General features: G+C 37.8%; 1 protein-coding gene across 3 annotated transcripts in view; it reads left to right on the top strand.

Moving 5' to 3' along the window:
* Nucleotides 1–24,823, top strand: part of cadm4 (cell adhesion molecule 4) — a 145,915-nt gene that overhangs the window by 84,706 nt on the left and 36,386 nt on the right. Inside the window, exon 1 of one of the 3 annotated variants that reach the window (XM_039679452.2) lies at nucleotides 18,652–19,907. The exons of 1 other annotated variant lie outside the window; for it this stretch is intronic. In XM_039679452.2, coding sequence (XP_039535386.1) covers nucleotides 19,826–19,907 — 82 coding nt within the window. In that variant the 5' untranslated portion in view covers nucleotides 18,652–19,825. Of the gene's footprint in view, nucleotides 1–18,651; nucleotides 19,908–24,823 lie in introns of those variants that run through there. One more of the 3 variants, XM_039679454.2, reaches the window with a different exon arrangement.

Here is a 24,823-nt window from a genome sequence, read left to right as displayed (position 1 = left end):
GCATATTGCGGGCGAACACAATGGCATCAGTGTGCTCAAGACTGGAGAAGGGCTTTCACGGCACACCAGCCACCCGAGCGCGGGGCAACATGCGTATTCATCTTTGCTCTAGCGGTTGAGGGCTTTTGAATGGATGGAAAGAATGTGGGAGGGCGGTTACAAAGGAGAAATATGTAGAAAATTTCAAGCTTTATTGTTTTTGAGTCTCCTCGTCGGCTTGTCTATGTATGTGGGTGTATGTGTGACGTATAATTGGATGTGTGAATGCATGGAAGGACAGAGAACAATGTGAACAATTTGGGCCTGACATCTTCAGCAAGCTGCTTGTCAGAATAATCAAGACTCTTCAGATGCAAAGAGTATGAGCCAACAAACATAGACACTCTGTGTAAGTGCAACATAAATGCAAATGTCATTGATCGCAGACTCACAGAGAAAGAAGCTAGAGACACAAACACACTTGATTATTCATCTCCCTCATCCCTGGATGGTGACTCAACAATTACTCATCGGTAAAACACCAGTGCTCCCTTCTACTTTTCATTCAAGACAAATCCTCTCGGGCAAGCTACTGACCACCTTAAATGACCAGCTGAAGCCGTCATAGTGCTGTTTTATGAAGTATCCTGGTTTACTTTTACTTGTAACAGACCAGCATCATCTATCTGAAACCAGCTGAGATGGTTGAATTGAAGTTGTCTTTGTTGTTTTTCTTGCGACACCAGCTGTGAGCACTTGTGATTGCCTGAAAAATGATAAATACATAGTTCAGCAACTCTTCATTGAGCTGAGTAGTAAAGCTCAAGATGGCCTCCACTCAGCCTTCTCTAATGAAAAAAACAACAACATATCTAGTCACAAGCATGTGTTGTGGTTTTGTATTCTGAACCCCAGAATCATATTGTGGTATGTAGGATACAAGTGATAGACTGATATGTTTTGTCCCTTGTAGGACTACCAGAATTGATCCTTCTGCCTAATGTCATTTCCAAAATCTACTGACAACCTTGCCAATGGGTAATGGACATTTTCTGATGTCAGAATTTTTATTTTATTATAAATGTAATTTAAATGTTGTGTAAATTTGAGTTTATGAATGTGAGTGAATGTGAGGCAAACTGTAAAGCGCTTTGGTGGCCATTGGGTCTTTGAAAGCGCTATATAAATGCAGTCCATTTACCATTTACCATTAATATAACTGTCACGATTGGTGGCTGTTATTAAGCGCATGGCGAAGGAGATACTTAAAATAAATATTAAATCCACATTCTGAACAGAATACTGAAATCAATCAGAAACCATTGTGACAAACTGGCAGGGAACGGAGGACAAATTTGCAAACTGGAAAGCTAACCTAGAGAAACAGACATGAACAGAACAGGATAAACAGAGCAAAAACAAAGCGTCACTATAACTCTATTTATATATAACAGCATTTTTATATATGAATCAATATTAAATATTTGGTAACACTTTAAAATAATGGTCAGTAGTTAACAAGTAGCTATGCAGGAAGTAATAGGTAGTACTGCATTAACACCTAAGTTAATACTATTAACTAATATGGAAGCAATATTAACTAAGCATTAAGTAATAGGTAATTAGTACAAAGGTAGTTCCTTGGTAGGTATTTGATTGTTACTAAAGAAATATATCCTCATTGAGAACTACTTGTGAACTAAGAAATAATAACCAATTAATTACTAATCACAAAAGTAACATGTCTAAAAATTGAACAATTGTGGGGGTTTTATACTCTTAACGTGGTCATAACATTTCAGAAGCACGTGCCTCAAATGGGTTCTTTGTGGAAACCAGTTTATGAAGTTTATATATCCTCCCAAATACATTAGCTAGGTTGAGATTGTGACCACTACTCTTGCCAGGATGGACGCATGTTCTCTGTTTATTTAAAACTTAAACATAAAATAATCCTAATAAAGACAGTTTTTAAAAATAAACCTTAAATAATTATGAAGTGATGCTGACACTCTCATGATTGGATTAGTTCACTATTATGAGCTCTATTGAATGTCAGTCACATATATCTCAGACTCCAAAGACCTATAACTTTATGTTACAGTAGCTGCCTGAGGAGGACTTCTCTTTAGGACATGAATATAAACATTGATGTTCACTTGTCAAAAACAATTAGCATCTTTAATGAAGAAATTGGCTGCATTTATGTTACGATAAGCGCAAAACCACATCTTCCAGATTACAGTGTTTGTTAGAATATTAGTGCCTCACAGAACCTGTACAGTATGTGTCAAATATAAAATTAAATTACTTGTATCATTTGTGAAAAACATGTTAACTCCTCACTAACTACTTAAGCGTTACCTTTTTATCCTGCAGGAACTACTAGTGATGTGGCCCATTATTTTAAAGTGAAAAACATGTTAACTCCTAACTAACTACAAGCGTTAAACACTTGTAGTTAGTTAGTAGTTAGTTAGGAGTTAACATGTTTTTCACTTTAAAATAATGGGCCACATCACTAGTAGTTCCTGCGGGATGACATGTTAACTCCTAACTAACTACAAGCGTTACCTCGTCATCCCGCAATGTTTACACAAGGTAACGCTTGTAGTTAGTTAGTTTTTCACTTTAAAATAATGGGCCACATCACTAGTAGTTCCTGCGGGATAACAAGGTAACGCTTAAGTAGTTAGTGAGGAGTTAACATGTTTTTCACAAATGATACAAGTTATTTAATTTTATATTTGACACATACTGTACAGGTTCTGTGAGGCACTAATATTCTAACAAACACTGTAATCTGGAAGATGTGGTTTTTCTGCTTATCGTAACATAAATGCTGCCAATTTCTTCATTAAAGATACAAATTGTTTTTGACAAGTGAACATCAATGTTTATATTCATATCCTAAAGAGAAGTCCTCCTCAGACAGCAACTGTAACATAAAGTTATAGGTCTTTGGAGTCTGAGATATATGTGACTGACATTCAATAGAGCTCATAGTGAACTAATCCAATCATGAGAGTGTCAGCATCACTTCATAATTATTTAAGGTTTATTTTTAAAAACTGTCTTTATTAGGATTATTTTATGTTTAATTTTTAAATAAACAGAGAACATGCGTCCATCCTGGCAAGAGTAGTGGTCACAATCTCAACCTAGCTAATGTATTTGGGAGGATATATAAACTTCATAAACTGGTTTCCACAAAGAACCCATTTGAGGCACGTGCTTCTGAAATGTTATGACCACGTTAAGAGTAAAACCCCCACAATTGTTCACTTTTTAGACATGTTACTTTTGTGATTAGTAATTAATTGGTTATTAATTCTTAGTTCACAAGTAGTTCTCAATGAGGATATATTTCTTTAGTAACAATCAAATACCTACCAAGGAACCACCTTTGTACTAATTACCTATTACTTAATGCTTAGTTAATATTGCTTCCATATTAGTTAATAGTATTAACTTCGGTGTTAATGCAGTACTACCTATTACTTCCTGCATAGCTACTTGTTAACTACTGACCATTATTTTAAAGTGTTACCAAATATTTAATTATATTTAATTTAGTAATAAAAATGCACACAAAAAATAATGTTGATAAATGCAAATTTATTAAAGATATTGCTTTACGTCATTACAAAACTCTAAAAGTTGTTCTAACTAGTTTAATCAGCAAAACTAAACTAAAGTACAAAATTCACCACAAACCAACCAGGAGTCAACCAACGTCACCACACAGGCCACACTGGTGGACTAGCATTTCCATTTCAGCTTTGCAGGTGAACACCATGGTATCCAGCAGAACCAGCATGGAGATCCATTTTGGTCTGAGTTGTTCTTGTCAGAAGTATTCACAGTGCCTCATTTCTCCTTTGGCTTATTCTCGCTCTCACCCTGTTCCTATTGGATGTCCCCTTCTCACATCCATCTCTTTCTCTTGAATGCAGTATCATTACTGGAGCTCCGTATGAGTTTTCATCGACAGTCGGTTGCTGGGTTCAGCAATAACAGTGGTAACAGTTCAGGGCTCCTGAGGGCCCCAGTCTGAGTTTGAGAATGTGTGCTAAGCAGTATTGATTGTGCACAGAGACGAGCGAGCGTATTTCTCATCCTGCTTGGATTTCTCAGCCCCTGGTGCTCTTTGTCGTAGATATATGAGGTCCTGTAAAGGTGCTGATGTGAAGCCTGACACGAAATTCAAATTTTCTCTGTGCGCTGTCTGCTGTTCAAGAAATCTATATATATGTATCGGATCGGGTCATGAGATAAAAAGTTGGTGTGGGCGAGCATGTGCATTCGTGTGTTTCTACCTTGTCACCTCCTACCAGCTGCTGTCTTTCTATTTTTCTTTCTCTGTCCTCTGCCTGAACTCGTCGCTCGACATGGCCACTGCCTGACACCTCAGCCATACTAATGACAGCGAGGTGATGGAGAGAGCGATAGAGGGGGTAAGGATGGAGTGAGGTGAGGAGTAAACCGAAAAGAGACGGTGCGCATTAGTGTGAAATTATCTTCGTGTTGGAAACATAGGTAAGCAAGGATTGGACTGAACTTTTATATATGGAAACCTGGAAACTTGTTGTCACGTTTGTCATAAGCACTTGTATAAAGTCTGTTTTCACTACCCGTTGTTTTTATATGATGGTTTCATACGTCTAGTTTAAACCCCATTGAAAGCAGCACTAAGTAAGATTTTTTTTTACCTTAAAATCATTTCAGTGGTTCATCAAGTCGTAAAAAGGTGAAATGTGGTCCTATATCTACTATAACCACGCTGTGTAAGATTGTCAGATCGGGTTGAGTTTCTGTTGTTCTAATGAGACATAAGAAAACTTCAAATTTGACTTGCTTTACGTCAATTGTTACAAGTCATTATTTTGTTTTTCTTCGTTTTTGATGTCGCAATACATCATACTTTCATGAAATCATGCAACATGCTCTACTTTTTCTGTGGACATCATTCATTCCAAAGCCGGTGCTTGATAAAGTACACTGTAAAAATGAATGTGTTTTATCTAATCAAAAAAATTAGAAATTAGAATTAGAATTGAGTAATAATTATTCAAATTAACTCCTTAAAAGTAAACCATTTAAAATGAGTAAAACTTACAAAAAAAAATTACATTTAAGTCGCCATTATGGAGTTCATTAGATGTCTTCAATGTTGGCAATATAAAACAAAGAGTTCTTAATTAATCTTTGACGTCTGTGTGTTATTCAGAAATTTTTGTTTAATTTTTTGGTGTAAACTCATTTGAAATGGTTAACTTTTAAGAAATAATTTGATTAATTGTTACTCAATTCTAATTTGTTCAATTTAATTAATGATATTGCTTGTAATCTGTTGCCACAATTTTATTGTTTAGATAAAGCATATTCATTTTTACAGTGTAGGCTGCGGTATGCTAAATTATTTACGACAGCTGTAATGGACAGTTCCGCTTTCAACCTGTAGGGCGACCACGGAGGAAAAGTTACTTGGTGTTGCTTTAAATTAGAATAAGTTTTGTGAATTTTGTCAGAAATGTACAAGTTGGGTTTCTAGTGTTAGAAGATGGCAAAGGTTTAATCATAAATATAATCTTTAGCAGATCTCAAAAGGAAATGTGTTAATTGACTGGTTTCATTGGGTGGTCTTATATACACTTTTGTATATATTGCATATAAAGGAATTGATCAGAAAAGTTAAATTCAAGACAACATGATGTATTCAGACTTTCTAATTATTGCAAAAATATCTTTCTGAGAGATTTCAGTAGACGAACAATCCAATATATAAGTATTGTTTATTAGATACTTGATGTTTAAAGTGAATTATGATAGTAACTTTTCTGAAGGATCAATCAAAAATTGGATATAATTTTTAAAAAATTGTACATACACTTCAACATTGATACCCATACATCAAGAATGTAAACAATAAGTAAGATAACAAATAAATCATAATAATGGCAAAACAACAACAAAAGTGTAAATGAGGTCAGCAAACAGTGAAATAACATTCTTGTAACAGTTACCACATAATTTATTCATGTTGTAATTTATGCCGAAACCTCATAAATACTTAACATTTCAGCAATATTCCTCAATGTGAAATTCTTTGTTCAGACAAAGACAACCCTGTTAAGACAACATTTCCCAGTTGTTCTAACATGGGTTTTTAAAGTAGTAAATATGAAAGTAAATCGCATTTATTAGTATTTGCAACTCAAAAAGGCCAATTGACTGGAAAATATGTAGTGCAAAAGTTCAATGCATGTTCATTGATCTGAATCTCTTTCCTGGACAATATTGGCAGAAATGTTCAACAGTTACTCGCTTGCCAATGTACAGTATTAATGTATGTGCCTTTATATACTCTGACCTTCAAAACTAAACCTACCCTGAGAAATATCCACTAGAGTAAATTGGTGTGACACCAAGCCCCAGTGTCTCCAAGGTTTCTCTCTTCTCTTTACTTGGAAGAAATAACCCACCCAAAAAAAGAATAAGGAATGAAAATGTGTTGTAGATTATGCCCAGAGCCCTTGTATTTTCTGATCACAGTGGAACGACTCAGGGGACCAACTCACCTGATTGGCCGAGAGTGCTGGTGTGTGGCCGGAGCGCAGAGGCGTGTGTGCCTGCTGATAGGCAGTTGCTTGGCGACTGTGTGCTTTATGCTAAATGACATTACAGTCAGTGATTGATGCAGCCAGTGCCCAGCTGTGCATGAAGAAAGGAGAAAAAGAGGGATAGAGAAATGAGCAGACAAATGAGGAGAGAGAGAGAGAAAGTGAGAAGGGATTTGTCCGCCTGGCTCATGCTATACAAGAGGTGTAATAATTATAATTACAGCATATTTTAACACATTAAACTAAGAGATTGATGCTACACCTACAGCTAGGAGCTCAACTGATTCTGTGAGTGAGTATATATAAATAAATGTGTGTGGTAATTTAATAATGAAAACATAACGAAAGCATCTAAAAATAAGACGTAGGCCCTTTATATACAGATTTTTTTATTTAATTTTTTTATTTAGCAATGAGACAAACAAATTATAGTGCACATTAGTGTGTGTAGTAATAGTTTGGAGCTCTATGTGTAGAAACAAGTTAATGAGGCTTGTGATTAATACATTGCAAACCCAGACACAAAAATAGAAGTCTTTGGTGCACACAGCCGAGATGTTGGGATAGAAGAGCAGAAGGAGAGATTGTGTGTGTGTGTGTGTGTGTGTGTGTGTGTGTGTGTGTGTGTGTGTGCGTGCGTGCGTGCGTGCGTGCGTGCGTGCGTGCGTGCGTGCGTGTGTGTGTGTGTGTGTGGAGGTGGGAGATAATAATGCTTTTGAACAGCCAAGATGTTCTGTGTTCTTGGCTGCTGACTATCTTATAGCAACAGCTTGAGTTTGACATGAAGCTCTGTTGTAAAAAATACGATTGCATTATTTATCAAAGAGCACCTGTATGCTGAGGTCACCTTGCTCAGAAACTGTCCATCCTCTTAATGATGAAGTGAAGATTGGAATAAAATGGGTGGCGAGGAAAAGTAGATTATGAAACTGAAAGGTTGTGTTTTTTGTGTGTGATGTTTTAGTACTTTTTGTTGCTGTTTAATGTGCGAGGTCAGCAATCTCCAAGTGTGTGGACATTATCTCTATGCCATAAATTATTTCTGTAGCTTTTTTTAAACAATAAAAGTTACTGCTCAAATGCTTTAATACAGGGTTGTTGTGATGTCTGCTGTGCTGGAGGCTGTGCTTGTCAGCGCTCATCTCTCCATGAATAAATCATGAGAATTACTGCTTTATTATGAATTGTTTTACTGTTTATGTTGTTTTTTTTTTTCGTGTGTTGGTGTGGTGTTGAGTTATATTTCGTTTTGTAATGTTGGCGTAGATAACATCTCTGTCCTTAAATATGTGGTTGAATGTCACCTTGATTGTGCTTTGTGTACATTAATTGCTCTGCAGAGTTTTCATCTCTCAAAATGTGTTGCCAATAATTTAACTTCTGGTGTGAGAGAGATGTGTGTGACCAGAGATATCTGCGTTATGCAGAGTGAATACACTACTATTCAGTATTAATGCATAAAATTGTTCAAAAGTGACAGTAAAGACATTTATAATGTTACAAAAGATTTATATTTCAACTAAATGCTGTCCTTTTAAACTTTCTATTCATTAAAGAATCCTGAAATTTGTCAAATTTTTATTAACAAGAGTAACATGCAAAAAAAAAAAACTTGAATGAAAATGAAAAATTCTTCTCTTTTTAAATGCGTCATTGTTTTGTAATACTAAACTGAACTGACCGACAGCTTCAGTGATTAACAAAGGAGTGTACTTTACTTGCTTTCTGTTCAATTCAATACAAATTTGAAGAAAAGTTTTAGTTTTTCATGGGACTTTTTGACTTCCTAGCTTTTTCCATATATTAGGGAGTGGAATTGGCAAAGTCAATAAGTGCTCCTCTGCCGCCATCTGTATTTGGTATTTGTATCTGTATGTTAACAGGTTTTCGCCTGGAAGGCTCTATAGAAATCTGGCACCCTATTGTACGAAGTTAAACTGAGAGAGCGTGCGTTCACAGACACCAGAATGAACGCGTTTACAGTAGCGTTCATCAGACAGTTATACAGTACGTTCCGTTCACGTTCGCCCAAAATATGAACGCGTTCAGGCACAACTCTGCTCTCTTGTGGCTCACACACAGCCTTCGCTTTAAACCATTGTGGAAACTCTATTCGTTTGGGTGAAGGAGAAATCAAGCCTTGTTTATACTCGATGCGTCCCAAAGAGCCAATTTCGTCCCATCATGATCGGCAGCCGATCAATCGGAGCATCACTAGTTACCGGCCTGCAAGTACCTGTTCTGAGCTCGTGTTGTGCTGTCTGTTATTGTTCCGAGCTGATAAATGGTACGAAACTAGTACGAAACCAGTTTCGTTCTGCTTTCGTTCTGTTTGCCATTTGATTTTTCTCATATGCAGCAGAAACAGTCTTATCAGTTGGCCAACATGGTTGTGGCACCAGTGACCTCTAACAATATTTAGTTGCACCTGCAGGAAAAATGCAACCATTTGGTCGCAATCTGGAGCCCTTTATGTGTAGATGAACTACAAACACAGTAAATCTGTAGCTCTATTAAATAATTACCATCTAATTGAACATCCTGACATTGGCAACACAGTTTAAGCATTGGCTCTTGGGTATGGTCATTGTTTTCATGATTTCGTTTGGTGCCACGGAAATGACACTGCACCTTTGAGGAAGGCAGCTTTGTATCTCTATGGTTGCTCTCTTGATCTGTAATCTACGTAGACATCTGTCTCTTCCTCCCGCCGCCTCGCTCTTACAACATCCAGTTCACACATACAATCTCATCTATTTTCATTACCAAATATGTTTCACCTGAATGCACACTGAGAGACTGATTAAAACTCTCACGTTTGAGCTTTTTAAAACAATAATTCAGGCATAACAGTTTTCATAAACACCTTATCACCCACTCTCCGTCTCTCTCTTTCTTGTATACACACACACACACACACACACACACACACACACACACACACACCGTCTGTGCCCATGGGCAGTACAGAACCATAGTAATTGAACTGACATACCTACAGTGTATTAATACAAGTTTAATGTGGCTGGTGTGAATGAGAGAAGAGCTGAAGACATAAAGACGAGAGAGAGAGAGAGAGAGAGAGAGAGAGAGAGAGAGAGATGGGAGCAGCAGAGCAAATCAAAGCAAAATTAAATGGATTTGCATATTTCAATGAATGCCGCAGGTAGGCCTTTTAATTATTTAATTTTCCCTCAGCTCTCATTTCCTCACTTGTTTCTTTCAGTCATCAGTTGGCTTGGACTGTTAAAGATGTGTACTTTAGCTCTAGACTTATTTTTCAGTTTTGCTAATTATGCATTTGCTGTTGTACTTCCTGTCCCACTGTCCCCAGCATCACATGTGTTTCTTTTCATTTTGCTTTTGGATCTCGGCCCACCTTTGTTCAGGTAATTTGTTTTGGAAATGTTTCTCTTTCATTGAACCCTTCCCCTGAGTCTGATGCCCATAATTTAATTTAATTCCATTCTCAGTCTGTGGCCATGACTGCTCATGGTGTTGACAAATCAATGAAGTGATGGTTATGTAGCACAAATTTCGACAAAGAAACAGCAAGGATTATATGAAAATAAGTTTTAAAAAACATTCTGGTTTGCCATTTAATAGGTTTAGATGTGCTGGCCACACTGGGATTGTAATGCTGAACTGTAATGCTGTGTATGATTTGAGTGTGTTTTTGTTTTTGCAGATTACTGGCGAATATGTTGTAGCAATAATGTGCCAAATATAATATGCCAACATCTCAGGTTCCAGATTCACTAATGGCGCTTTTCCACTGCATGGTACGGTACGGCTCGCTTTAAATGGTACCTGGTCTGTTAAGGTTACAAGCGTTCCGTGCCGGTACTAAAATGTGACGTGGAACACTGCAGATCACTGATTGGTCAGACAGAATCGTCACTACAAGGGTCATTGTATTTGCTACCAATAGACATCGACAAGAGAAACCAAACCTGCTAGATTTAAATAGCCAGTAACAGCCACCGCTGTTATCGAACAGTCTATAATCCCACCCACTTTGTTCAAGCATTCCCAATATCAATTTCTTAAAATTAAAAAAAAGATTGATTTTTGATAATTTGGGATTTTTATGTCATTTATAATTTAGGTAATTTTGTTTTGTTTTAGTTTTCTTTTTGCGTTCCAAAAATGATTGTTTACCTGAATTCTCGCCGAACACTAATTTTGAGTGTAAATGTCTGTTCAAGGGCAATAAACATTAAGAAAGAACTCAAATTAGGTACTTGTGAATTGTTTGAGAGGCAGCTTTATAAGTGAGAAGTGTGCTTCACTAGCGGTCGGAGAGACCAATGTATTGACACTGCAGAAAATGAGTACTGGAACCGTTTCAGATATTTCATTACTGCAGAACCTATTGAGAGTGGGAGTCACATGCCGATTTGGGTTGATTTGGGCGGGTTCTGAGCCAGTCAGCCATGATTAGGGTTGGGTATCATTCGAATTTGAACGATTCTGATTCCGATTCCTTGTTTCGATTCCGGTTCCTAATGATTCTCGATTCCGATTCTTTTAAGAGGCAGGGTCAAAAAAGTTTAGCTAACCTTGCTAACCAACGGCCTTTCTGAAGGAAATAATCCTTTCTGAAGGAAATACTCCTGTCACAAATACTCCTTTTGTCACAAATTTAGCATTTTGCCGAGATTTCGTTATTTTTAGAAAAGTGAAGCCACACCTTCGACCGCCTACGTAAGCTACTCATGTTCGACTCGCGCGGTTATGCCAACACTTCCGGTAGACGCTTCTTCATTGGTGTTGTTCAGCGGTTTCTTCTTCCGCTCGGCGGACTGTGAATATCGAAACTAAGAATCGAAATTTTAACTTTTGAACGATTGCGGGAAAAATGAAAAGTTAGTCCCGGTTCCAATCGATTCTCGATTCTCGATACCCAACCCTAGCCATGATGGTAGGAGACAGGGGCAACGCTTTCAGAACTTCACAGAGGCGCGACAAAACATTCTAGAAATAGCGTTAGAAAGACAGCACAGCTTAGTATTTGTTTAAATTTTAGCGATACGGTTCACTAAAGGTACTTTGTAAGATTTGGAGAAGGAAGAGAAATGAAAGGGATTCTATCGGGAGAGACTAAATAACGACGCTAGCCAGCTGTATTTAGAGAAACTGCTAGTCAATAAATTGACAGCAGCATGATTTCAAAAGCAACACATTTCAGCACAGTTCACCTTTTATTCAACACAAACGAACAAAATTAGTTATCAGCCAGCTATCAGAACTCTGTTATTAAACTAGAGTTATTTAATTTGTTATAGATGGATCTGTACTGCAAAATGTTGTAAAAAGACTCTTTTTTTTAATGACGTACGACTCGCATTGTCAAGGGAATGTCCAATCTTTCCGCGTAACGTTGCATGGCAACGTGCATCTGATTCATATTCATAATTGTTCATAAGCTTCTAGTGACTTAAAGCTTCTGAACTCTTGCATTGTGTAGGCAGTAACATTAGGCACTGATACCATAAACCAGGTAATTTACTATGTCAGGGTATGTGAAAGGTGGTAGCGCTTCGGGTGTTTCGTCCATTTTGTAGCAGGTTGTACGGGTCCATGTTGTTGATGTCAAGTAGTTTCTCTGAAAAAATGCAAACAAGTATAAAGCCTCTGTCTGTCTCTGTCGCTATTTCTCTTGGTCTCACTGTCAAAGTTACCATGACAACGGATAGCGTATCCTTCCAAGATGGCGACTCCTTCCCACAATGCAACGGGGAGTGAAAGCGCGTGACGTCGCATTCTCATTCTCAATAGTTTCAGGGAGTGAAAGTGTACTTTCACTCAACTGCATAGTTTTAGCTGTATTTTTATATTTTTATAATATATTATGTTAGGTTACACCACTTTTCATCAGCAGTGAGCGACCTTGCTGAATCTTAAGTGGCAGGGGGGTGGGGGGAATCATATTTTAATAATATGTTTGCAGTCTGTATTGAATCTGGTTCAATAAAAAGACTAAATTATGTACCAAAATAATGGCAAGAAACATCAAGTTTTCTTTGCAGGCTGCAAGAAAAAACAATAAAACAAACACGCAAAACAGTATTATCTAATGACGAAGAAAATTACTCTTATGAACTGGTTCTTTGTTGTGAATCAAAACACATGACCAGTGTAGCCCTAAACTACTCGGTTCTTATACAACGTTCATTGGATAGATTGGTTAGTGGTTTACATCCGCCATGAAACACTGTGGACAATATAACTGAAATATGATTTGGAATCATATCCAGGCAAATTGAATTGAATCAGAAAATCTGTATTGATACCCAGTTGTACTATAGTTATCTCTAGTGTAAACAAAACTAAGAGAGACGAAAGGTCTATTAAAAATAGCTCAGTGACTGCTCAGTCGCACTTTTTCTGACAACTCTTTTAATTCAATACAGTGTGTACAGAAGCCTTATTCTTACAGTGCTGTCTCTATTTCTGTATCTCTGAGAATGGAGAGATATTTTGTACATCTATGTCATACCTCTCTGAGAGGTTGCATTAAGTAAATCGATATTCAGTATCTCTGACAGTGACGACATTCTGCCATTTTATAATCTCATTGAAGATTAATTCCATTGAAACCCAATGGCATTGCAACTTGTTTCATGGCTTGGTTTTATTCTTTCAGTAGGCATATTCCAAGGCCATTTATATTTTGTTCTTGTAATTTGATTTGTATTGGTTCAGACTCAGAGATGATGTTACTGATGTGCCTTTGCCATTATGGGCTTCAACAGAACCCAAAAGAAGAAATCAGATTTAAGACACAGCTCTACCAGAACATTTCACCACACTTAGATTCACATCATGTATATTTATTCTGGATGGTATACATCGAAATAGTTGTTCTATGTTTATATTGACTCAGACTATGGATGCAACAATCTAGATGCAAAACTGGATTTTTGATTTATCCTGAAGCGATTTATGTATTTTCTTTTGTTCATTTGATTTTCCAGTTGCTTATTTTTTATATATTTATTAGTTCATTTAGAAATACTGTAAAAAGGTTTTTTTTTAAAGCTGCCAGTCCATAACATATGACTCTATTGCTGAATGGATCTCTCATTTTAGATTCATATAGTGCTCATTCACAATAGCAATAAGATCACTCTCCATTATTTTTCTTCGTAATTTAATTGGAATTGGAATTTAATTATGCAAGTTGAATAATGAACTCATTTTAATCACTCTAATACTCTCAAGTATGGATAGGTCTAGAAGAACAACTTGTGATTAATTTTGATTACAGTTACTTCCCATGATTCCTCGTCCCAATCCTCTGTCTTGTCTTAACACGATCATGTGCTCCGTCTCTCGCTGTTTTCCTCCAGACACCTCCGTCATCTTCATCCTCACCACATAAATGTCAAATTAAACAGCTTTTTTTTTCGTATTGCACTCTCTTTCTCACTCTATTGCCCTCTCTCCTACTTTTTCCCAACATGCTGGCTTGTGTAAAAGGTTGTTATGCGAGTTAGGTGTTAATTGGTTGCTGAAGTCCATTAATATTCTCCTTGCGACTTTGCTCGTCAAGAGCCAAGCGGGGAAAACTGATGAGTGTGTGATTTTCCTCTAGAGAGAGAGAAAGAGAGTGCGCGAGTGAGAGAATGATGGAGAGGGAGGAAGAAAGAGCAAGGTTCAAAGCCCCGCTGTAAGGTCACTGGCACAGAAGGGGGAGAAAAAAGGAGAGTTATTTAGAAAGAAAGAGATAGAGCGACAGCCCAAGAAGTTGAAGAGAGAAAGAGGGTGAGATAGAGAGAGAAACACTGTGTTGATAAAGAGCCACTAAAGGGCACTATTCAGAGAGGAACAGAAAAGGAAGATTATGTTATCATATGGAAAGAAATAGTTCCATTGTGGGTTGATGGATAACTGGCAGAATGGGGACGAGATGAGAAGGGATGAAGAAAACAGGGAGATGATCACGTTCCCACTCTCCTGTTTCTTTTGATAAACAACATACAGCACTGCTCAATAGACTCTGATCCCGGTGAGAAACAGCACATGACAACGCTCTCAGAACCTGCAACAACACGCTTCCAGTCGACCAACTTTATTCGAGTGTGTTTGTATCTCTGCTTGTGTGTGTGTGTGTGTGTGTGTTTGGTGAGTTACAAGGTGAAAGTAGCAATGCTAACTTGACCGTTCTTTGAATAGACAAATGTTATAAACCAAATCAAGTCTCTTGGACTTTGATTTGGCTTCGATGCGACAACTAATATCAAATATCAATTGAATATGTATCCAAATGATCAAAATTCAGTCAGTTTTAGTATTGATGTGGCTAAGCAGAGTAGCTTATATTTACAGTACATTTAGTCATTTAGCAGATGTTTTTATCTGAACAAACTTACAAATGAGCAATATCACAAGCAATTTACCATATTAATAATGTTGCTTTTCCAGTAACAAGCTGCTGGGGAATAAGTATTGGCGTAGCGTGTCAGAACAGCTATATCATATTTGTCACGCTGTATCGCACATGCAGCTTTACAGCCTAGTGAGCTGAGGCAATGATCAAATGATAATCAATCCGATTCGTTTTTTTGAATCATTTGGGCGGTTCATGTAAATGAATTGGTTGGAACGGAAATGAGTCACTGATTTGTGTCTCTGTGCTGCACTTTGCACGTTGTATATTTTAGAATTTATTTATTACCATTTTTAAAGAAATTGATATTCACCAAGGATGCATTCAATTGAGAAAAAGTTACAGTAAAGATTTGAACATTGTTACTATGTTTCTTGATCACCAAATTAGCATATTAGAATAATTTCTGAAGGATCATGTGACACTGAAGACTCAACTTTTTTAGACACATTAAAATAGAAAACGGTTGTTTTAAATGGTAATATTTATATTTAAATGGTAATATTCACCATATTAAAAGTAGCCGTAGAGAGCGTAAGAGATTTCCTTCAAAAACATTAAAAATATCTGACCCCAAATATTAAGATATTTTAAAATGCTATTCATGACTATTATGTATCTGATTATAAATTATATAACCTGACGATTTTTAATTTTTTTTTTAGAAATTGAGTCTAGAATAAACATCAAGTTAGATCTGATATGGTCAGAACGTACATCAATAACATTTCTAGAAAAATATTCATACACACACATGATATTATTTGTAAGAAAATGTATTTTATTTCTGAAAAAAAAAATAATAGTAGCTCTGCAGCACATCAGATTTTTTTCAGTAAAAGCTTTAGCATAATTATAATGGTTATGATTCATAACGTTCAGTTCAGAATGGGTGTTATCGAGCATTTTAGCTGTTCAGTGCTGTAAACAGCCTGTGTTGAGGGTGACTGGGGTTAGTTAGCCTCTAATAGCCTTAATAGCATCCCACAAACTGAGACTTTTGGCAGGACTTGGATTTCTGTTTTGTCTGTTTTCGTTGCGAGTCGACTGTGTGTGTGTGTGTGTGCCTCCGGGTTTGCGCGTGTGTTTGTATAAAGGGTGATAATTGTGCTCATAGGTTTAGAGTTTGTGTGAGGTTTTAATGAGAAGAGCTCACAGGAAGCTGTCTGATTGAGTAATGGCTGCCGGCTTGGCATAAAAGCCTGGCACTGACAAACAACAAGACTCAGAAGGAAAGAGAGAACGAAAGACGGCCAAGAAAGTCTTCCATACACACTCACACACTCAGGGCCATGCACACTCGCTTCTCTCTCTCTCTCTTTTGCGTGCGCTCTAACTCTACGCCCTCCTTCTCCTCCAAGAGACTTGAATTCACCACTCCCCCACCCACATGCATTATTACATAGCCTGAAGGACAAAACGCAAATTTAATCTGTGATAAGCAGAACACAGGATCAGCGCATCAAAAATATCCTGCACCTTTTCTGCTGATGCCAGGATTCTTGCACCCACGGACTCCCACCTTCCCACCTGCAGCCTAAGGGTTTCCTGGGCTGAACCATTTGTGCTGGATTAAGTTTTAAGTGCTTTAATGTCTACGGTATCACAAGCAGTCAGAGCGTGTATGAATCATGTGTGAGTTTTAAACATTACCCTCTTGCAACTGTTAACTCATATCCCTTAAGTGCTTTGGCAACATTTGGTCTGCTGTGGTGCCAATGGATACAAAAATGATTGGGATGCAAATGAGGATAGAGGAACAGGAAGATGCACTGTGAACAGTTTCGTGCTGCCATTCAACTGTAATGAATACACACACGGCCGCATCAGCAGTATTAGAGCGTAATAATAAGGGCGAGAAGATGAAAATAAATGTCATCTTTGCCTTAACAAAAGTGATTTTTTTATACAGATGCACTGTGCAGAGATGTAGTAGTCATCCAGAAAACTAGTTAGCGTTTTTCCAGGGGTGTGCAGCGAAAACAACATGTAGGCTATCTGTTGCAGTGACAAAATGACGTGTTATATTAAGTTAAAAATGCCTTTTAGGTTTAAAACTTTGTTGGGGATGGATGAGTGGATGGATAGGTAGATAGGGAGGTGGATATGTAAGTAGATGGATGGTTAGGTAGGTGGGTGGATCGGAGAGTGGACGGATGGATTGGTGATTGATTGGTCAGTTGGTGGGAAGGTTGATGGATGGTGCTCTTGTCCAACAAAAGACATTTAATAACATGTTTTTTTTTACTGCAAACTCACTTTATAGTGACAGTTGAGCATCCTTCTGTGAGATGATGTAACTTCTTACACAGAATAAGGCACACAACATATTATTTCATAGTATTCTATATAGTGATGAAGGCTATGTTGATTAGCACTGAAGTATAAATATATTTTATTATCATGAAATTTACCAGAGAAAGCTTAAAAAAAAACTCAGATAAACTCATGTGTTTATATTTAATCAATTAAAGCATTTCAATCTTCTGTTTATTTAGGAACAGTGAATAAACTGGAATGACGTGCATTAATGCCCTGATTTTCCTCACATGTGTTCATGTTTTCACATTACATCTAGTCATTACATCTAATCTCAACTGATTTGTGAGGAGAAATTCACTGGAAAAGATTTCCACGTGAAAGATGGTGGAGCCTCCGTGCACACCTACCTATTACGTAATCTTTCCAGAAAAGTTTGATCTGACAAGCTGTTTCGAAGTCCCAAAAGGAACTTTGTTTTGGCCTGATTTTGATGGAAATGACGCTACATCAGTTCGTTCTTCAATTTCACTTGAAGTATATCGGGGCCTTTATTCCAAATGAGGAGTCACATGCTGATTTAGGCGGGGTCTGAGCTGGTCGGCCATGATGGTTGGAGGGTGTTGGATTGGTGTAAGTTATTACACAATGCAGGATTTTAAAAGTCTTTGGAAAGTTATGCGGCTTTCTGCTGTGGCTGGGCAGCATTTTAAGCAATTTAAGATGCACTTCAGGGTTTTCAACAACATTAGGTAACCTACACTTAAGTGCATGGATGGATGTGCGGAAGGATAGGTGGATAGTTGATGGGTGGATGGATAAGCGGATTGATTGATAGGCTGATACAGGTAGGCAGATGGATATTGTTTTTTGTTGTTTTGTGGGCCTTGGTGGAATAACTCGAAATGCAAAACCTGAGTTATATTTCTTTGAATTGATCGACTAATTGACTATAGTCTGCACACATTCACACGATCTTGCTTTCCTCTCCCACAGTCCCCCATGCACACACTGGATACTGTTCATACATGAATACTCACAAACTCATTGCATGGCATAATACAGAATGTACGGCACATCACAAAATAAGCCTCATTCATTTAAAATGGCCCCTCGTGACCTGGTAAAGACTCTCTGTGTGCCAGACAGATAAAGACTGATCAGAAAGAAGCTGATGACCCAGAGAGCTTAGCAAGACAAAACAAACCGTAGAAGAGAGACTGAAAGACAGTGAAGCTCACTGACTGACTGCCTGACTGTTTTGCTTTCTGAATGAGTCCTATTGTGGACTCATACCCTCCCCTGCCCTTTACCAAAATAACGATATGTGGGATATGCATCTGCCAGTACGCACACACTCAAGTATAAAAGGGTCCTCCCAAATTTTTTCTTTGCAGTTTCAAGAGAGGTTATACAAACATCAAGCTGATAACTCAATGAGTTTTGGACTACAAACAGAAGATGTGAAAGCAAAGAAACTAAGTTTGAAGGAATTAGAGGACCATCCACAAAAGGACAGATCAAGAAAGGAGAGGGGAGATGGATTAACTGTGACTCGACCTTGTTGGAAGTAGGAAAGTTGCGTGACGACTTTTTGGGGAAAATCAAATGGAATCAGGCAGTTACCTGAGGCTCAGATCTGGAGTTGTGCTCCCACACAAAGAATATCAGCCTTGCCAATCACTGTGTGTGTGTTAGTGAGGCTCAGGATCACAGTGTGCTTGGAACATGAACTGCTGTTCTGGGCTTTAAGACACCTGTGCAGAGGCACATGTTGCGATAACACGTAGATGCTTGTTAAGGATCAAGCTGGACTCCTGAACATCTGCTTTTCAGTGTTATAGAGCAGAACCTTTTAATATTTCAGTCTTAACTTCAATTCCATGTTGGATTGGTTATAGAGTTGCTTATAGAACAAAAAACAGATCGTTTGGTGCCTACAACCGTTGTTGCGACTTGATAGCACATTGATTTGTGATTGTTTCAACAAACCAGACTGTGTGTACCTTATCAGTGTCTTTCTGGCACGAGGTGCGTAAAATTATGAGGTGAATCTCAGCTGGCTCTGCCTCATCACGAACGAGAAAAACAAACTTAGGTGTGAGGAGTAAAACAAGATTAGCGAAAGCTTTTGTGGGATCCAAATCTGTTTCAAAACCGTTTCAGACATAAACGCAACAGCCTTCTGCATAACAAGTATGATATCTAAAAAAGGACTACTCCATAAGTGTTTTGTGTAATTTAAGCTTGAGTGCTAATAAGTAGCTTGACGGTAAAGTTAAGTGTGGAAATTGCCACACAATACGAGTTTCTTTTTATTCTTGAACGTGGGGATCAGATTGTTTTAATTAGCCGCCTTCGGTTGGTTATTAGCGTATGCGATATTTGTGCTTGAGGATTAAAGCGCAGCCGCTAAAGTGATTCGGTTAACACTGCACTTAAGGAGCACTGGTGTTTAGTGTATAGTAATTTTGTTGCAGTTTCAGCTGTCTGCTGTGTAGCGTGTGCTGAATTGTGCAGTCATCTGCCACAGAGGACTCATTGATCAACTACCGAGTCTCAATACACAATGACACCAGGCCAGCGATCTCGCCTCCTCTCCTCCGCTCCATCCCTCCTGCTGCGGTCACTCGTTCTGCTCTCCCTCTGCCGTGAGTCGTCACATTTCCTGCTTTACTTCTCCATCGGTCTCGTTTCTCTCTGCAATTTCTCAGCACACCTTGAAATGAATCTTTCTCGCTCTGTCTGTAACCTTATGAAACTCAAAGCTATACTTTCATTTCTCTTCATCTTTCTCATCTCAGCCTCGGCCTCTCCTTCTCTCTTTATTTTCGACAGTCCCTGTCTCCTCAGACGCTTCTCTCTGTCCTTCTCTCACTACGCCTTAGAGGAAGATAATTCATGAGAGGGAGGGAAGAGATGTGCATGTGAAGAGAAAAGAGGATAGAGGCAAAGTGGAGGCAGCATATTTATGATTGAAGGATCAGAGAGGAGTGTGGGCCAAAGACAAAAAGACAGAAAATAGTGCTATCATGCATCTTTTCCCTTCTCTTGTTTAAACTCTTGACTCACTCAAAACCCAGGCAAGAAAAGACGTCAAAAAAGTTTTTTTTTTTTTTTTTTTTTTTTACAAATTACCAGTTGAATATGTAAATGCTAGATACAATAGATTGTTTAGCATGCAAAGGAACCGGTTTCAAATCCCGACCTCATAAGCTTTTGAAATAAAGCAAGGACTTGACAGCTAGTGATCAACTTGCATTTGCATTTGCGTTTGTGTTCCAGCAGAAAAAAAAGGCATACATGAGTTTGGAGCGACATGAGGGTGGGTAGATGATAACAGGATTTGCTAGACTTGATTTGATTTTAAAATGCTGCAAAGATTTAGACAAACTCTTTGCTTCTTAATTGTCAAATAACATTGGAGGTTTGATTGTAAACATGTACATTTTTCCTGTTTTTAGATTACCCTTAGCCAATAATTTAATAACACTGTTAAATGTAATCTTTATCCAAACTCAATATTGTTGTGAAGTAAATTTGCTTGCATTTATAACAATTGATTTTATTTTAGACAAAATAGTATAGCATTTTAAAATTGTCTATTTATTGTTAATCTTCCATAATGTTAATCATTATATTCTTATATAAATATAATCTTTTTGGTGTCACAATTTCAATCTCAAACCATTGAAGTATTTCTGATTATGCACTACTTCTAGGTCACTAATCAAATACTTTTTTAGACGTTGGCTCATGTGAACTCCTTTATACAGAACGTCAGATGTTCTTGAATTGACCAGATTTAGACTACAGCCTTTGGACATTTCCTTGGCTCCTCAGTGTCTCATGTATTTACAATTTATTCACCATGGAGGAGTGAATTCTCACGTGTTCAGTCGCAGTTTAATAATAGGAGAAATAATTTCCTATTTATTTATTTGTTATTTATTTGAAATGTCCTATTTAGCCCGTTCTCATCCCAAGACGTCATCTAACTGACGCTTTTGACCATACGTCAACATTCGTCGTTTTAGGGGACCATTTAACGTCAGTTAGATGACGCTATCTAACCCTAACCCTACCCCAGACCTAAACCTACCCGCGTCATCTAACTGACGCTTTACCTTTACGCCCTAGGATCGTCATCAAACTGACGTTAAAGGGTGCCCTAAAACGTTATATGGTCAGTTAGATGACGTCTTGGGATGAGAATGTGTTGATTTAGTAATAGGAAATTGATACACTATAAGGATTAAACTGTAACTCTTGCATCTTATCTGCAAAATGTTGGTTGTCATTTTAAGAAATGTGGAAATTAGATTTTTTTTTTCTTTTATGTAAGGCAAACATTTGACTATTTGATCGACTAATAAAAGGATTATTGGTGCAATCCCTCATTTATAAAGTATAAATATAACTTGTGTAACATTAGATGAAGGTCAGCAGAGAGGAAGGCGGAACATTAATCAGCGTAGTGAGTAGTGGCATGTGGAAAACTCGAGCAGAGACCAGGCGGTCTTGTAGAAAGATAGGAAGAGAGGAGAGTGGTAAAACAAGAGCCTGAAGTTTAGAGGGACTTGTTAATAGAACCATTAAAATGAGCTGAACACTGGGGAGGAAGAAAACTGCAGTGTAACAGTGGGGAGAATGGGACAAAACGAGCAAGAATACAGGCTCTGTAGGGACAAGAATGAAAGTAGGAGATATGACAGTGGATTTATTGAGGATAACCTCAAATTCACTGAGGGACGTTTGCAGTTAAAGAGAACACGCATTGAAGAGAAAAGTCAAGGAAAGCTGAGATTGGCCATTTTATGGTGTAATTGCTGTTTTTCCCTGAGCATTTGCTCAGCAAGGTCATTGTTGTTCCATTTCTCAGTGACTCACTACCTCAGGTTGAGATGACAGTCTGTCTATACTTCAGACTTCTTTCTGTGTTTTCCTCTGCCTTTTAATAACATCACATCTGGGGCGATGGGCCTCGTTGTCAGCCAGAGCAAAAGTCTACTGTCCATGTTGAAAGTCTAATTCAAACATAAAAAAGATGTAAAACTAATCAAGAAAAACATCTTGGAGCGCTGCTTGCTGGAAGTACCTTTGTTACATGATCATCAGGTACAAACTAGTGGAGTTCATGCAGCCCGAGTGCTCCTGTTATTAAAGCGAAAGTGGGTCATACTGTACAAATAATAACTCATTCTGAAAGTCATTAAATTAATTTTTCAATTCAACATTTCTCTCAAACCGTTATGCTGATAATACAATTTGTAGTGGGGAGAAAAGTATTAAATTAGAAAAATGCTAAAAAGCAATTTCAGTGGTCTTAGGCATTTGAATCCCGCTGTATGTCCATAATCTCAGCAACAAAAAGCCATTCTCTGTAACAGTGTGTGTGTGTTAGAGAGAGTGAGAGTGAGTGAGAGAGAGAAAGAGAGAGAAAGCGATAAAGAATGGGTCTTTAGCCTTGGCAGAATATGCTGTTATGTAATTCTCGCCAATAAAGCAATTTTTTTTTTCTTTTGCGGTTGAATGTGAGATGCTGCTGGGGATGTGAGCCAGGATGACAGGATGAGTGTGTGTGTGTGTGTGTGTGAGGAATTGTGAAGGTCTGGATTTCTGCGCTGGCTGTTGGCTAACTCTCCCAGGCTAGCCTGGTGTAATTGCCCTGTAAATTTCCCGTAAGCCCCCTTTGTTATGCCCGACTGTAAATGTCTCTGCAGCACCTCGAAACAGAATGTCAGGAACACGCGGGCTTCTACACATTGTTCTAAAAACGCAGAAATGCAGAATCCGAGGATATCAGGGACAGAATAAATGGAAGGGAGAAAGAGAGAGATGAAATGGAGTGAGAAGAGAGTGATATGACTGAAATATGGTGATGGAACAGAGGAGTGGAAAACATGAAGGTCAAAAGAAAGAGAGCGCAGCGGTTACACCGTGAGGAAGAGATAAGGGTGGACATGAGCGAGATATCACTGATGGAGCGACGGAACAGGGAATCAAAGAATAAACATCATACAGTAAACAGACAATGAAATTTCAAATGGAAGAAAATGTTTGGAGCTTCAAGACACTTTTGAAGTAAATACTTCTTTAAATATCCAAAGATTTCCTTGTTTTAAGTAATTGTTCTCCCAAAAATGAAAATGGCCCTCATGTTGTTTCAAACCATTATGACTTGCCGTGCAACAGTAGAAGACATTTTGAAGAAAGTTGGGGTCCAAGCAACATTAGACCCCACTTTTTAACTTTTATTGTATAGACCAAAAAAACAAAACTGTTCTGTTGATTAGTTAGTTGGTTAGCTCTTTTCTCTTTGTGGCATGCATTTCTCATAAAAGACATGATGAAGCACTTCATATTGAACAGATTAAAGAAACTGAAGGAAACAATTGTACATACAGTGAAGATATCAGAGTGCATTTGCACATACTGCCTGAACTACATGTAGATATGGCAATAAGTGCATATTTTCTCTGATCCTCTTCACTATGTACAAGTATAATGAAATAAAATGACACAACCTGGTCTCTTTTTGTTAAATGTTAGTTTTAATGACTAATAAATCATTAGGTTACACTTTATGTCGATAGTCATTTTAGACGTTTTACTAATTATAAGTAACTTTTCAACTACATGCCAACTAACTGTCATTAGAGTATACTATATTATAGTAGACTGTCTGTAGACGGTTATGAGTTAGGCTTTGGGTTAGTAGAATAAGTTTACTTGTAGTCGCCAAGTTACTTATAGTGAGTTGAATATCTGTTGGGGTACCAACAAAATAAAGTGTTAACAGTTATTAAGCTGACAGTCTACTAATACTCTAATGACAGTTAGTTGACATGTAGTTGAAAAGTTACTTATAGTTAGTAGAATGTCTAAAGTAGACTATCGAAATAAAGTGTTACCAATCATTATTGTGATAAAGTAAAAGGTATAGGTAGCTATGCAATAAGGGGGAAAAAAAGCAAACAATTCAATCAAACACACACACAAGTCAGCTCTCTAGGCTACACTATTAAAGTTAAATAGTCTAAACATATAAAGTTATGAAACTTCACTTTGCCCTCAGCCAAACCGGTTTGCCAGGGAACAAATTATAGATTAATGAGACCAAAGATCGCCCGTTAGATAAACACAAGACGAACTTTATCTCATGTTTAACCACTAGACTAGAGACATCAGAGCCAACGGCAAATGTCAGAAGGACTAGCCGAGGAAAGGTTGTTCCAGGAGGAGTTAATGAGCGTCGAGACCCCGGTGATCGCCTGGATCTCACAACTCCAAAAACTTCTAATAGGCTTTTATAAATAAACTATATTCTCGCTTGAAAAACTCTTATAACTAAATTTTGTAACACAATAACAGTGGTAGCTATTTATGCCTGGCTTTCTCAAGTCCGCACGAGTCACCTCTCGATCCATCCTCGATAAAAGGGGTGGATAAAGAACACGCGGAAATTTGAACTGAACTTGGCTAGATGTGAACTTTGAATTGGAACAGTACTTGGGCATGCAGTGACTGACGTTTCACATGTTGAACGCATATTGAGAAACGGCCA

The sequence above is a fragment of the Pimephales promelas genome, chromosome 12 (assembly GCF_988280905.1).
Source record: "Pimephales promelas chromosome 12, fPimPro1.hap1.1, whole genome shotgun sequence".
Taxonomy (NCBI): Eukaryota; Metazoa; Chordata; class Actinopteri; order Cypriniformes; family Leuciscidae; genus Pimephales; species Pimephales promelas.
Note: the sequence above shows the minus strand (reverse complement) of the source record. Positions and strands in the feature narration are given on the sequence as shown.